The sequence below is a fragment of the Passer montanus genome, unplaced genomic scaffold (genome assembly GCF_014805655.1).
Source record: "Passer montanus isolate IOZ18808 unplaced genomic scaffold, ASM1480565v1 scaffold209, whole genome shotgun sequence".
NCBI classification, from domain to species: domain Eukaryota; kingdom Metazoa; phylum Chordata; class Aves; order Passeriformes; family Passeridae; genus Passer; species Passer montanus.
Genome location: NW_024366692.1, coordinates 304,523 through 316,646, shown reverse-complemented (window position 1 = coordinate 316,646; position 12,124 = coordinate 304,523). Strand labels below are relative to the sequence as shown.

The window sequence follows — 12,124 nt, the reverse complement described above, 5'->3', positions numbered from 1 at the left end:
CCAGGGCAACACCAGGAAGGGCAGGAAATCAGAGACCTTCAGCAGGAGCGAGTTCAAGAAGCTGATCCAGCAGGAATTTGTTCCTGTCAAGGTAAGAGCAGGGGCTGGAGGGGGAAAAGAGGGTGGGAAAGGGATGTGGAATTGTTGGAGCAAGTCCAGAGCAGACCACGAAGTTGATAAAGGGACTGGAGCCCCTCCCAGATGGATCCAGGTGGGAATGTTGGGAATGTTGAGACCCCAGAGCCCCTCCGGGAGCTGCAGGGGCTCCAGGGAAGCTGGAGAGGGACTTTTCCTCAGGAACTGCAGGGATAGGACACAGGGAATGGGGTCGGGGTGACAGAGGTAGGATGGGCACCCAAAATTTGGGATGGGAGCACGTCCTGCCCTGGGGACACTGCAGCCACCGGGGGAGGTCGTTCCTGCAGTCACCACACCCCCTCTGCCCTCTGGGGTATTTTGGGCTGGCTGGGGGGTGTTGGGGGTCTGCAGCAGCCCCCCCACATCCCGGGCTGGGCTGGGGTCTCTCTACTCTTGGGGTTTTTCCTGCGGAGCCCCCTCCCCTTTTCCCGCAGGGGCAGCTCCAGCTGTGCCCAGGCTCTGCAGCCCTGGCACCGGCTTTGGGCATCCTCCAGCACCGCCTGCTGCTCGGGCTGGGGGGGTCCCGACCCTTCCCCACCTCGGGAGGGGCTGACGGGGTCGTGTCCCCCCTCAGAGGTCCCCGAGCAGCAAGTACAGAGCCATCCCCCGGCCCTCGGAGCCCGACACGGAGCCCATGAACAAGGAGAGGGCTCCGGCCAAATCCTGCATCTACTGAGGGCTCCCTGCTGCTCTGGCACCTGGAGGGAGCAGGTAAGGGACAGCAGGGAGCTGTCACCCCTGGGGCACCTCCTGGGGAGGGGACAGAGCCGTCCCTGTGCCCGGTGTCACCCCGAGGTGACGAGGATCACCCCGGCGAGCCCAGCCCAGCGGGGAGGGTGGGATGGAGCAGGAGCTGGGCTCTGCAGGGCGTTTAATCAGCTCTAATTAAACCTGAGCAGTAATTGGGCACCAATCAGTGCCAAGCAGAGTGGGCTGGAGGGAGGGACTCGAGTCCTGCCAGGTTTTGTGGGCGAACCCCCCGTGGGTTTTCCTCCCTTTCCGTAGGATCCCTGGATTGCTCCGCTGCTGGGATCTCCTTGCAGGCTTTCCCTGCTCCTCCTTCCAGGCCAGGCACATCCTGGGACGAGTGAGGACCATGCCCAGCTCCACCAATTTACCTCCATGAGGCAAAAATATCCCCAGGTCTCCTTCAGTCCCGACGCTCCAGCGGTGTCTCCTTGGGGTGCTTTAAAAATGCAACTTTAAAGGTTTGGGGGGGTGGTTGGGGGAAAGTTTTCTCTTTTTTTTTTTCTCATAAAAAGCAAAAATCTCATCCCTGCTGAAATCTCAGCCCCTTCATCCCAGTTATTAATGGGGAGAAAGTGAAAAAAAATCCCTGGTTAATAGGGCTGGGATGAGCAGGGTAATTATTTGAGTCAGCCCATACAGCAATAATGAACCCAGAGTTCCTGGGGGAAAATAAAAAGTTCATCATCGGGAGCTCATGTCCAGCTCATTTGGAGTCAACAGCAAAATTCCCATGGGTTTTTGGGCGGGTGAACACACCACAAATGCACCTCAGCTGCAACCAATCCTTCAGCTCTGGCTGAGGGGCTCGTTGTGGTTTTCAGGGAGATCTTTCTGCACTGTAAATATCCCAAAGGAGTTTTTTTCCCAGCTTATTTTTCCCTTTCTCACATAAACGGTTGTAACACCACAAAAACCCAATAAAAACTGTCCAACCTCATGCCTGCCTGGATTTTAGGAGCCTCCCGAGACAGGAGGGTGTGGTGGGAAGCTCTGAGGGATGGGGAGAGGGTTGGGAAGCCCTGGGGGTCAGGGGGCTGTGGGGTCCAGGAGGACACGCTGGGGATGGGGAGAGGTTTTTGGGATTTCTGCAAGATTGGGATCCCACAGGGAGGATCCCTCAGGAATGATTCCCCCAGAAATGATCCCACAGGGGTGATTCCCCCGGGAATGATCACCGAGGGATGATCACTGAGGGGTGATTCCCCCGGGAATGATCCCCCAGGAATGATCCCCCAAGGATGATCCACAGCCACCAGAGCATTCTGAGGGTTCAGGGGGATCCCAGCTCTGGCACAAACCCTGCATTAATCCGCCTGGACCCTTCCAGCGGTGTGGAAAACGCGGATGAGAAGTTTGGAATCAGCCATCTCAGAGGTCTTTTCCAACCTCCTCCATCCCGTGACTCTGAGTTTAGGGAAACAACAACCCCAGAGGGATTTAGGGAATGCGACTCTTTATTGGGCACCTCAAGGGGCCAGGGCACAGCCCAGCCCTTGCTGGGCTCCAGAGGGCACCGGGGAGGTTTTTGGACCTCCGGGGAGGTTTTGGGACCCCGGGGAGATGACAGGGAGCCGGTCCCCACCTGGCCTTTGCTGCCGGGGGTGCTGGGTGACCTGTGGGGACACAGCAGCTGGCAGGGGCTGCTGGAGTGCCACCACCCCCATGGTCCCAGTTGTCCCTGGGTCCCTGCCCCACTCTAACCCTCCCCTGCCCCTCAGTGCTGCTGTGCAGGATCCCTCCAGAGGGCACCGGGGAGGTTTTTGGACCTCCGGGGAGGTTTTGGGACCCCGGGGAGATGACAGGGAGCCGGTCCCCACCTGGCCTTTGCTGCCGGGGGTGCTGGGTGACCTGTGGGGACACAGCAGCTGGCAGGGGCTGCTGGAGTGCCACCACCCCCATGGTCCCAGTTGTCCCTGGGTCCTTGCCCCACTCTAACCTGACTCCCCCATCCCTCAGCGCTGCTGTGCAGGATCGCAGAGCTCCTTCCCGGGATCTGGAGTAATTCCACAATGGAGGAATCCATCTGCTGGTCCTGACGGGTCCTGACCTCCCTCCCTGCATCCCAAACCCCATGAGATCCCAGCCCCAACCCCATCCCAGCTCTGCGAAGTGATTCCCCAAAGGAGGAAAATCCGCCTGTGCTGCCGGAGTTACCTGAGTGTGAGAGCAGGGAATGAGGATCCAGGGTGGGAGCAGCCTGTGGGGGTGTCCCTCCTTTTTCCCGGAAATGAGACAGCTCGGTGTCATTGATCTGTCACTCCAGCCTTGATTCCTGACTGGCTGCCCTGTGTTTACAGCTCCCTGACTCATTTTGATGGATATCGCTCCATTTTTATCCCTCTGATTTTATCACTCTGTTTTTATCTCCTTCCTGTGCCAATTGCCAGCTTCACCTGCCTGCAGTAGGAAAATGCCTGGGTACTGCTTTTCCAAAGGTTCCTCTGCTTGTGCTTGGTGAAATTAAGCCCAGGTTTAATTATAGCCTCTTCTCCTGCTCCCAGAGCTTAATCCCTGCTGTGGAGCTGGCACCAGATAAAGCCAGGAATGATCCCGCTAAAAAAGAGGGGAAAGTGTTTTTTTCTTCTCCAGGAGATCCCAGCCCCAAAACTCCATCCTGGGCAGCCTTCCTGGCTCTGGATAACATCCCAGCCCCAAAACTCCCTCCTGGGCTATGTCCTGGCTCTGGAGAACATCCCAGCACTAAAACCCCTCTCTGGGCTTTGTCCCTAGCTCTGGAGAACATCTCAGACCCAAAATCCCATCCTGGGCTATGTCCTGGCTCTGGAGAACATCCCAGCACTAAAACCCCTCTCTGGGCTTTGTCCCTAGCTCTGGAGAACATCCCAGCCCCAAAATCCCATCCTGGGCAGCCTCCCTGGCTCTGGAGAACGTCCCAGCCCCAAAACCCCATCCTGAGCAGCCTCGCAGGCTCTGGAGTTTAAGGAAACACCAACGCCAGAGGGATTTAGGGAATGTGACTCTTTATTGGGCGCAGCCCAGCCCTTGCCAGGCTCCAGAGGGCACCGGGGTGGCTTCGAGAGCCCCGGGGAGGTGACAGGGAGCCGGTCCCCGTGTGGCCTTCACTGCCGGAGCTGTGACAAGGCGAGGGCCACGCTGTCACTTCATCTTCTGCTGGGGCATCTGCGGCACCTGCTGCTGCTGCTGCTGCTGGACCTGCATCTGCGGCTTCCCGTGGCAGCCGGAGCCACCGGAGCTGTGACAGCCACCACCGCCCGAGCTGTGACAGCCGCCACCACCAGAGCTGTGGCAGCCACCACCACCGGAGCTGTGGCAGCCCCCAGAGCTGCCACCGGAGCTGTGACAGCCGCCACCCCCTGAGCTGTGGCAGCCGCCCCCACTGGAGCTGTGGCAGCCACCGCTGCTCTGGCGCTGCTGCCGGTGGCACTGGTCCTTCTCCTGGCGGGAGCACATGGCGCTGTGCTGGGTCACCTGTGGGGACACGGCAGCTGGCACCGGCTTTTCCTTCCTTCTTTCCTTCCTCCTGCCCTTCCAGGCAAGAGGAATCCGGGTGTTCCTTTCCCAGTCTCAGCCAGATCCCATATTTCTTTTTGAAGCTTGCTCTGGATCTTTTTCCCCCCGGCATTGTCCCACCAAAGGCATTGGGGACACCCAGGCCATGCCTGGCTTTCCAAAACCAGAGCAAACACCCCAGACCCTCCCTCCACATCCCCACCTCTGCTCCCTCTGGAGCCCTGGGCTCTCTTCTCACCCACCCCAGAAGAATTCCCAGCCCCGTTCCAGGTGTGGAGATCCAAACTCACCCCTCCAAGGGTTCTGGAGCCCCCCAGCTCTTACCTGAGCTGCTCGTGCAGGAAGAGATGAGGAAGGATGAGGGTAATGAGGCTTTTGGGGACAGCTGCACTTTTATATCCTCTCCGCACACCCCACCTGCAGAAGCCCCTCCCTGTCCCGTTCATTTAATTTGCCGGTGGCTTTTTTTTTTATTTTTTTGCCTCCCCATTTCTCGGGCTCCTGGGGTGACTCACCTGATCCACGCTGGGATTGCCTCTCCTTATAGGTCGCCTTTCCTGTCCACAGAACTTTAATTGCCAGCTCTGCCTGCACGGGGCTGGGCTGGGGGAGCCGTGTGGGTGGCCCCGGTTTCCCCAGGTCAGGTTTGGTGTTGATCACACCCTGGGAGTGCTTTGGGTTCAGGGGGAAATGATGTCTCATCCCCAAACCACAACATCCCTCCAGAATGTCCTGAGGTTCTCTGGGCCTGCAACTCCCCTAAAAACTTAGATGGGCCCCGAAGTGCCAAAAACAGCTTTGGGAAAGGAGAAAACTCTTCTTTAGCAGGAATTCCCTCTGTGCTGGGCATGGTGAGGGGAATGTCCAGCGCTGTGTCCAGTTCTGGGCCCGCATGGCAAAAGGGGCTGGAGTGGGTCCAGAGAAGGGAACAAAACTGGGCAAGGGGCTGGAGAACTCCTGAGGGAACTGGGGGGGCCCAGCCTGGGGAAAAGGGGGCTCATGGGGAATTTCTGGCTCTGCACAACTCCCTGAGAGGAGGCTCAGGTGGGAATCAGGAGGAATTTTTTTCCTGGAAAGGGCAGTCAGGCCTTGGAAGGGGTTTGGAGTCACCATCCCTCGAGGTGTCCAAGGAAGGCCTGGCTGTGACCCTCTGGGCTGGGGACAAGGTGGGGATTTGGCACAGCTTGGACTCAATGGCCTTGGGGGGCTTTTCCAACCTCAGAGATTTTGAGAATCATCGTTGACTCGTTCCTCTTAGAACTCGCCAAAACATGGTGGCGCGATGAGGAAACTCCAAGGTTTCCTGCCAAGAATTCCACAGGCAGCTGGAATTCTTATTTTTGGAAGGAATAAGCCCTGCCCTGGGTAGTGATCCAGGATTAGCAAGGTGCTTAATTATGTGGTTGAGTCTCAGCCTAGGAACAATTCTGGAGCAGCCGTGCCATGGTTTTATTCCAGGTGAGCGGCCCCGGTACTGCTGGAGGAGGAGGAGAAGGAGGAAGAGGAATCCCACGGGAGCCCTCGGCCACACACAGTTGTGGGCAACTGGCAGACCCCCGGGACTTTCTCCAGAGCTGCAGGAACACCCTTTTTACATTTTCCCTGATCCTCAATTAGGTCCTAATTGGCCGGCAAATCCCAGATGCACAGCCCCACACAGAGAGCTCATGAGAAGCAATAATTTGGGATACTCCCTGTACCTTTCTGCTGCGTGGGCTGGGAATTCTTTAGGACCATGGAACTTGTTTGGCTCTTTCTGTCACTGCTTATGGAAGACATTGCAATCATTGAACTGGAAGCAAAAAAAGGCTGAAATCCGGATTTTCCCATCTGGGAGCTGCTGTGGCTTTGTTGGTGTGAAAGAGCTTGGAAAACCCTGGGTGGAAAATATTTGATTTGTCTTTGTCCATGTTGATTTTACGGAGATGGAGACTGAGTGATTCCTGCCATCCAAACCCCATCTACATTTGCTGGTACCCAAAACGGAGAATTTTGGGAAAGGTGGGAGGACAGGGCAGGTGAAGTAACCAGGTGAGCAACCTGAAGCTTCTTTTTTGTTGCTAAACTTCTGCCATGATCTAGAACAGTGTCAGGACAAACTGTGCCTGGGTTTGGTCGCTGCTCTTCAGTTGGGTTTTGTTCTGGCCTCAGCAGAAATGTGGTCAATGACCTCTGGGAAAAAAAAAAAAAAAAACACTCAAAGGAATTTTTGGCTCTTGGCATCTCCCTGTGTTCATTTCCTCATGTTTTAATTGCTCTGAGTTTATTAACAATGGGCACTTCTACATTTTGTGGTTGGCTGCCTTGATGTGCCTTGGAAATAGGTTTTGAGATGGGGGGCTCAAGGCAAATGCCAGACTTGGACAAGGAGCATTCCCGGGCCATCCCTGCTCCGAAAACAGGGAGTGAGCTGCTACCTGCACCCTTTTCAGCAATGCCAGAAATTTCTGATCCTCCTGACGCACTCGAGAACAATCTTATCACGGTAACATCCATTTCATGAATGGCAATACCAGAGCAATAAATTACCCAATTCGTTTTAATTACAAGCTGAGAAGAAATTTAGCAGCCCGTTGTGTAACAATGGAGCAACGCCCCTGGCAGGACCCAGAGCTCTGGCAGGGCTGGGGACAGCATTTCTAGAAAGGCTGGCTGGGGGTTTGCCACCAGCATGTGGAGGTACCTCCCCCAGGGGCAGTGTTTTGGAGCCAAATGGCAAAAAAAAGGTGTTCTTTGTCTATAGGACTTAAATCTCTCAGAAATTATGGATTGTGGTGGCTCAAATGAAGTCACAGACTGATCCAGACACAACTGTGCCAGCTGAACAAAGCATTTATTTCAGTACCCACAGAGAAGCTCAGGGCAGGTTACAGGACACACCAGGGGAGGGAAGGACACATTGTCCTTGGAAATTGCTGGGCACATGCAAAGCTTTCGGAACATGGCACAGGATCCAGGGCATTCCTGTGGATCACCTGCTGCTGGTGGGGTGATCACTTCATATTTGAGGACACTTGGTAGATTTGCTGCTGGCACTCCTGCTGGCAGGATCCCCCACTGCTCCCGTGGCAACCAGAGCCGCTGCTCCCATGGCAGCCCGATCCACTGGTCACATGGCAACCAGATCCGCTGCTCCTGTGGCAACCAGATCCACCACTGCTCCCGTGGCAGCCAGATCCGCTGCTCCTGTGGCAACCGGATCCACTGCTCCCGTGGCAGCCAGATCCGCCACTGCTCCCATGGCAACCAGATCCGCTGCTACTGTGGCAACCAGATCCGCTGCTCCTGTGGCAACCAGATCCACCACTGCTCCCGTGGCAGCCAGATCCGCCACTGCTCCTTTGGCAACTGGATCCGCCACTGCTCCCATGGCAACCAGATCCGCCACTGCTGCCGTGGCAGCCAGATCCGCTGCTCCTGTGGCAACCGGATCCACTGCTCCCGTGGCAGCCAGATCCGCCACTGCTCCCGTGGCAACCAGATCCGCCACTGTGGCAGCAGGAGCGTTCCTGCTGGTGGCACTGGTCCTTGTCCTGGCGGGAGCACATGGTTGGCGACCTGCTGGGAAAACTCATCCGTGAGCGAAGGCAATGAACAGGGACACTGCAAGTGTCCAAGGCTGTGGGAGAGGTTTTACAGCGACTTCTGTGAGCCAGAGGGAAGTTTGAGAAGAGGATCCATGTTCACCCCTGAAAGGATTTCCTACCAAGGTTATTGACAGAGAAATTGAGAAAGAAAGAAGGAGAAATAAGAGCAACTTGCAACTGCCTGTTCCAACGAGCATTTTGTTTGTCTCTCAAGACCAATAAGTGTAAATTTATGAGTTTTGTAAGAAAGTATGGAAAGCATGCGTGCTAGAATAAAAATGGTTTGTACCCTTCTGAAGACTGAGAGTGTTGCTTTGTATTGTCTCCATCCCAACTACGACACAAGGCTGCGTTGGATGGGACTTGGAGCACCCTGGGATGTGCCAGTGGGGGGTGTCCCTAAAATCAGTGAGCAGATTTTAAGGTCTCTTCTAACCCAACCCTTTCCATGATTCCATAATTCCATTAGTCCATGGTTCTAAGCCAGGTTCTTGAGCAGGAGAAGAGTTATCATTGCACATCTGCCCATGGTGGCCCCTTTGGGCGAACCTTGGTCTTGTACATCAGAGAGAAGTGAAAAGAGAAGAGCTGGACAGACTCCTGAGCAAGACCTGCAGAACCCTCAGCCACCCGAGCCAGGAATATTTACATTTTCCTACTCGGCAGAAGGACTGAGATGGAGATAGGATGTGGAAGAGAAGTCCCCAAGAGCTCAGGACTGGGGAGAAGCTGGACAGCATTAGGAGAGTAAAAATCTGATGGATCTGGACTCACCTGGGTCAGAAGGAGCTCAAGAGGAGACGCTGAGGAGCCGCGACGCTGAGAAGAAACGCGGAGCGAGGGCTTTTAAAGCCTGGCTTGGGCTTCTCCTCCGGAAACGAGCTGGGGCCCCACTGGAGGGACCTGATTGCTCAGCACCCCGAGCACTTGGCTAATTGGGAGTTTTTGCTCTGCTGTTTTGACACACGGAGCAGATCGATATCCTGACATCCCTCTAGTTACTCCATAAAAATGTTAATTGCCCAGCACGCCTGGCCCAGCAGGGCGCAGGGCTGGGAGAGTTTGGGATGGTTTTTGTCTCCTTTGATTGTGGCATTTACCTGTTCCTTGTGCCCAAATCCTGAACTGAGATGGGGCAGGTGTTAGAGGGTGGGAAGCTGGGACTGTAGAATTGTAAAGGAAATCCAGAAATAAAAGAAAAAGGAACAAAAAAGGCCGTGGTGGTGGGTAGTAAAAATAAACATAATTGGACAGGGCATAACATCAAAGAAACACAAAAAATTCTGAATAAAGTCAGCAAAGAATCACTAAAAGCAGTGCTGCGATTTTCCGAGCCAGCCCTTTCTTTACTTAAACGATTTCACCCCAAAGAGAAGGAATTTAAAGCCCCGTATGATGTGGGAAACGTCCTGGTAGGAACAGAACATCAGGGTCTGCGTCTTTAATGCTCTGCTTTGGGGACAAAAGTGTCTTTCAGGCCTGATCTCCTGCAGGACTCTGGAGGCCACTGTGATATTAAAACCAGCCTGGATTGAATAAAAATAAAACACAGAGTCCAGGAGACTCCGTGGTCCCCATTGGAGCTGAATCACTGTAACTGATAGATGAAGAAATCCGAACACGACTCGGGATATTTCACAAACGTTGGGAGAATAGAAATCCTTGTGAAACTCATTATTCACGATTAATTACAGCCCTGATTACATGATTGGGATAAACCTGTTCCATCGTTTGTCTCAGCGATGGAGACAAACACCTGAGCAGGGCCCAGGGGCACCTGGGCCCACGTATGGGGCAGGACTGTGCTGACCCTACAGCTGCTCTCTGTATCCCCTACAAAGCTCCTGTTCCTTGGAGAGGCATCCCTGGATCCACAGATACCACTTGGAGTGGAAAATGGCTTTTTTTGAGTCGTTTGTTGGTTTTATGAAGGAATTGCCTTTGCAGAGTTGGAGAGGGAGGTTTGGGGTGATGTCAGTGTCAGTGTCCACCCTGAAACCCCCACCCTGCACCTGCTTTTGCTTTTTTCTCTTTTCCAGCAGGAGAAATCCCCACCCTGGGGTGTGGCTGATGGTGCCATGTGCCACATCCTGACGCCAGGAGGGGATGGAGGCCCTCACCTGGGCTGGGGAGGTGCCAGGAGCTCCGAGCACGCGGTGCCGTGACTCACAGCAGCTCCACATCCCTGCTTGGCCCCAGAAATCCTCCCAGGGGATTCCTCTCCCAACCCAACCAGACCCTACCAGGAATCTGGGGGCTTTCAGAGCCGTTCCCAAAACCTCTTCCCGCCTTTTTTCCCCAGGGCTTTTTTTTGAAGGTTTATGGTGCCATTCCAGATGTACCCGTTGCCTCGTGGTCCCAAACAGACCCTCTGCTTTTTCTGTCTCTGATAAAATGTGGATTTTTCTTACACAATTTAATAATCCCGTTGCATAAACACTCAGTGATGAGAACTGTTACTTTACCAACCAGGAAATTGCCTGGAGTGGGAACGAGGAGCCACCAGGTGGAACCAACCCGGAGCCTCCTGTGAGCCCGCTGCAAACCCAGCTCTGGCCACCAGAAGGACCAGGAGCCACTCAGAGGGATGAGGAGATAAAAACACGGATGCGAGGGGAGTTTGAGCCAGCATTTTTATTGCCTCCACGTCTGCTGGGAAATCAGGTGAAGAGCATTTTAAATTTCACAGCATCAGTGGGTCACAACTTCAGAGCGCGTTACAAGCAGAGGGACAGAGCAGAGATGGGTGACAACGCAGGGCAGGGGGGGACAGGGACAATTCCCTTTGTTTCCCTTCACTCCTCACATCCTTTATTTGATCTTCCGGGCTGGCACTTTGCAGACCTGCTTCTGCTGCTGGCGGGGGATGCCCTTGGTCACGGGCACGCAGCCCTGCTGGACCGGAGGGGGACAGGGACAGACCTGGACTGGAGGGGGACAGGTCTGGACTGGGGGGGGACAGGGACAGGGACAGGTCTGGACTGGAGGAGGACAGGTCTGCACTGGGATGCTCTGCACTTTGGGGGGACAGCTCTGCACTGGGATGCTCTGCACTGGTGGGGGACAGCTCTGCACTGGGATGCTCTGCACGGGCGTCCCACAGCACGGCTTCCCACCCTGGGCCACTGACCCGTGGCACCTCTCGGAGCACACGGACCTCCCGTAGCCCTGGCACCCCCCTGAACCCCCATAGCTGTACGTGGGCCTCCTGACACAGCTGACACCCCCTCTGTGGCACGAGCCCGAGGAGCCCTGGCACCTCTCGGAGCACACAGACCTCCCGTAGCCCTGGCACCCCCCTGAACCCCCGTAGCTGTACGTGGGTCTCCTGACGCAGCTGGCCCCCCCGCCGTGGCACGAGCCCGAGGAGCTGGAGTAGCCGTGGCAGCGCTCGGCGCAGCGGGGCTGCCGGTAGCCGTAGTGGCGGTAGTCGTGGCCCCTCATGCCCTCCACGCCCTCGCCGTGGCAGCCCGAGGAGCAGCAGGTGGCGTAGCCATAGCGGAAGGGCGTGCGCCGCGTGTCCAGCCAGGAGCCCGAGGGGTCGTACCAGGTGGAGTTCAGGTTGAAGAAGGATTCTCTTCCTGAGGAGTAAATCATGGCGGGGCTGTGGGGAAAAACCTGGAAAAGAGACAGGTTGGTGTCAGCATTTCCTCTGGTTCCGTTTAATTTCCCTTGGGGTGTATCCTAAAGGCCTGGATCCAGAGGAAATTCCTGCAGTTGCCCAGCGCTGGTCAGATTGCATCCAAATTGCATCCCAACCCTCTTTTTGATCTTCCCTTTCCAATTTTTCACCTCCAAGAGCAAAACCAACCACAAGGCACCATTGCCATGTGGTGGCACTGCTGTAAATCCCACCCCAAGTCCCACAAGAGCTTCTTCATGGCAGAGTGTGGTCTGAAGGTCCAGGTGTGACCTCCCAAATCCAGACCCCCATCCAAGAAGTGATGAGCCTCACCAGGTCTCAAATGAAGACAGGCACTGTCCAGGGGAGCAGAATGTGAGAGGCCAAGGGGCAGAGGGCTTTTATAGAGCTCTGAGTGTTCCCTGAACGTGAAACACGCAGCAGGAACGAGGATTAAATTATTTATTGGCAAAACATCTCCTCCATTTGGATGCTGTTCCCGGTGCCTGGCATGTTCTGCTTGACTCACCATTTC

At 55.3% G+C, this 12,124-nt stretch overlaps 3 protein-coding genes across 3 annotated transcripts; all 3 read right to left on the bottom strand.

Moving 5' to 3' along the window:
- Nucleotides 1-4,005: 4,005 nt before the first annotated feature.
- Nucleotides 4,006-4,320, bottom strand: LOC120501859 (keratin-associated protein 5-4-like). The gene has a single exon (XM_039708623.1). It carries the CDS (start codon nucleotides 4,318-4,320, stop codon nucleotides 4,006-4,008), a length of 315 nt encoding a protein of 104 aa, XP_039564557.1.
- A 3,053-nt stretch (nucleotides 4,321-7,373) lies between these two features.
- Nucleotides 7,374-7,928, bottom strand: LOC120501861 (spore wall protein 1-like). The gene is made up of 2 exons (XM_039708625.1): nucleotides 7,790-7,928; nucleotides 7,374-7,585 (listed from the first exon to the last, which is right to left on the bottom strand). The coding sequence occupies exons 1-2, from the start codon at nucleotides 7,926-7,928 to the stop codon at nucleotides 7,374-7,376; spliced, it is 351 nt and encodes a 116-aa protein (XP_039564559.1).
- Nucleotides 7,929-10,778: 2,850 nt separating this feature from the next.
- Nucleotides 10,779-11,564, bottom strand: LOC120501905. The gene is made up of 2 exons (XM_039708684.1): nucleotides 11,084-11,564; nucleotides 10,779-10,915 (listed from the first exon to the last, which is right to left on the bottom strand). Exons 1-2 carry the CDS (start codon nucleotides 11,562-11,564, stop codon nucleotides 10,779-10,781), a joined length of 618 nt encoding a protein of 205 aa, XP_039564618.1.
- Nucleotides 11,565-12,124: the final 560 nt, after the last annotated feature.

Excerpts from the sequence above, each read along its gene's own strand:
- LOC120501859 (XM_039708623.1), bottom strand. The coding sequence starts at position 4,320 with ATGTGCTCCCGCCAGGAGAAGGACCAGTGCCACCGGCAGCAGCGCCAG.
- LOC120501905 (XM_039708684.1), bottom strand. The coding sequence starts at position 11,564 with ATGATTTACTCCTCAGGAAGAGAATCCTTCTTCAACCTGAACTCCACC. Across the intron at positions 10,916-11,083 it reads CCACGGGTCAGTGGCCCAGG|TCCAGACCTGTCCCCCTCCA; the intron begins GTGGGAAGCCGT and ends GTCCCCCCCCAG.
- LOC120501861 (XM_039708625.1), bottom strand. The coding sequence starts at position 7,928 with ATGTGCTCCCGCCAGGACAAGGACCAGTGCCACCAGCAGGAACGCTCC. Across the intron at positions 7,586-7,789 it reads CGGTTGCCACAGGAGCAGCG|GTGGATCCGGTTGCCACAGG; the intron begins GATCTGGCTGCC and ends GCCACGGGAGCA.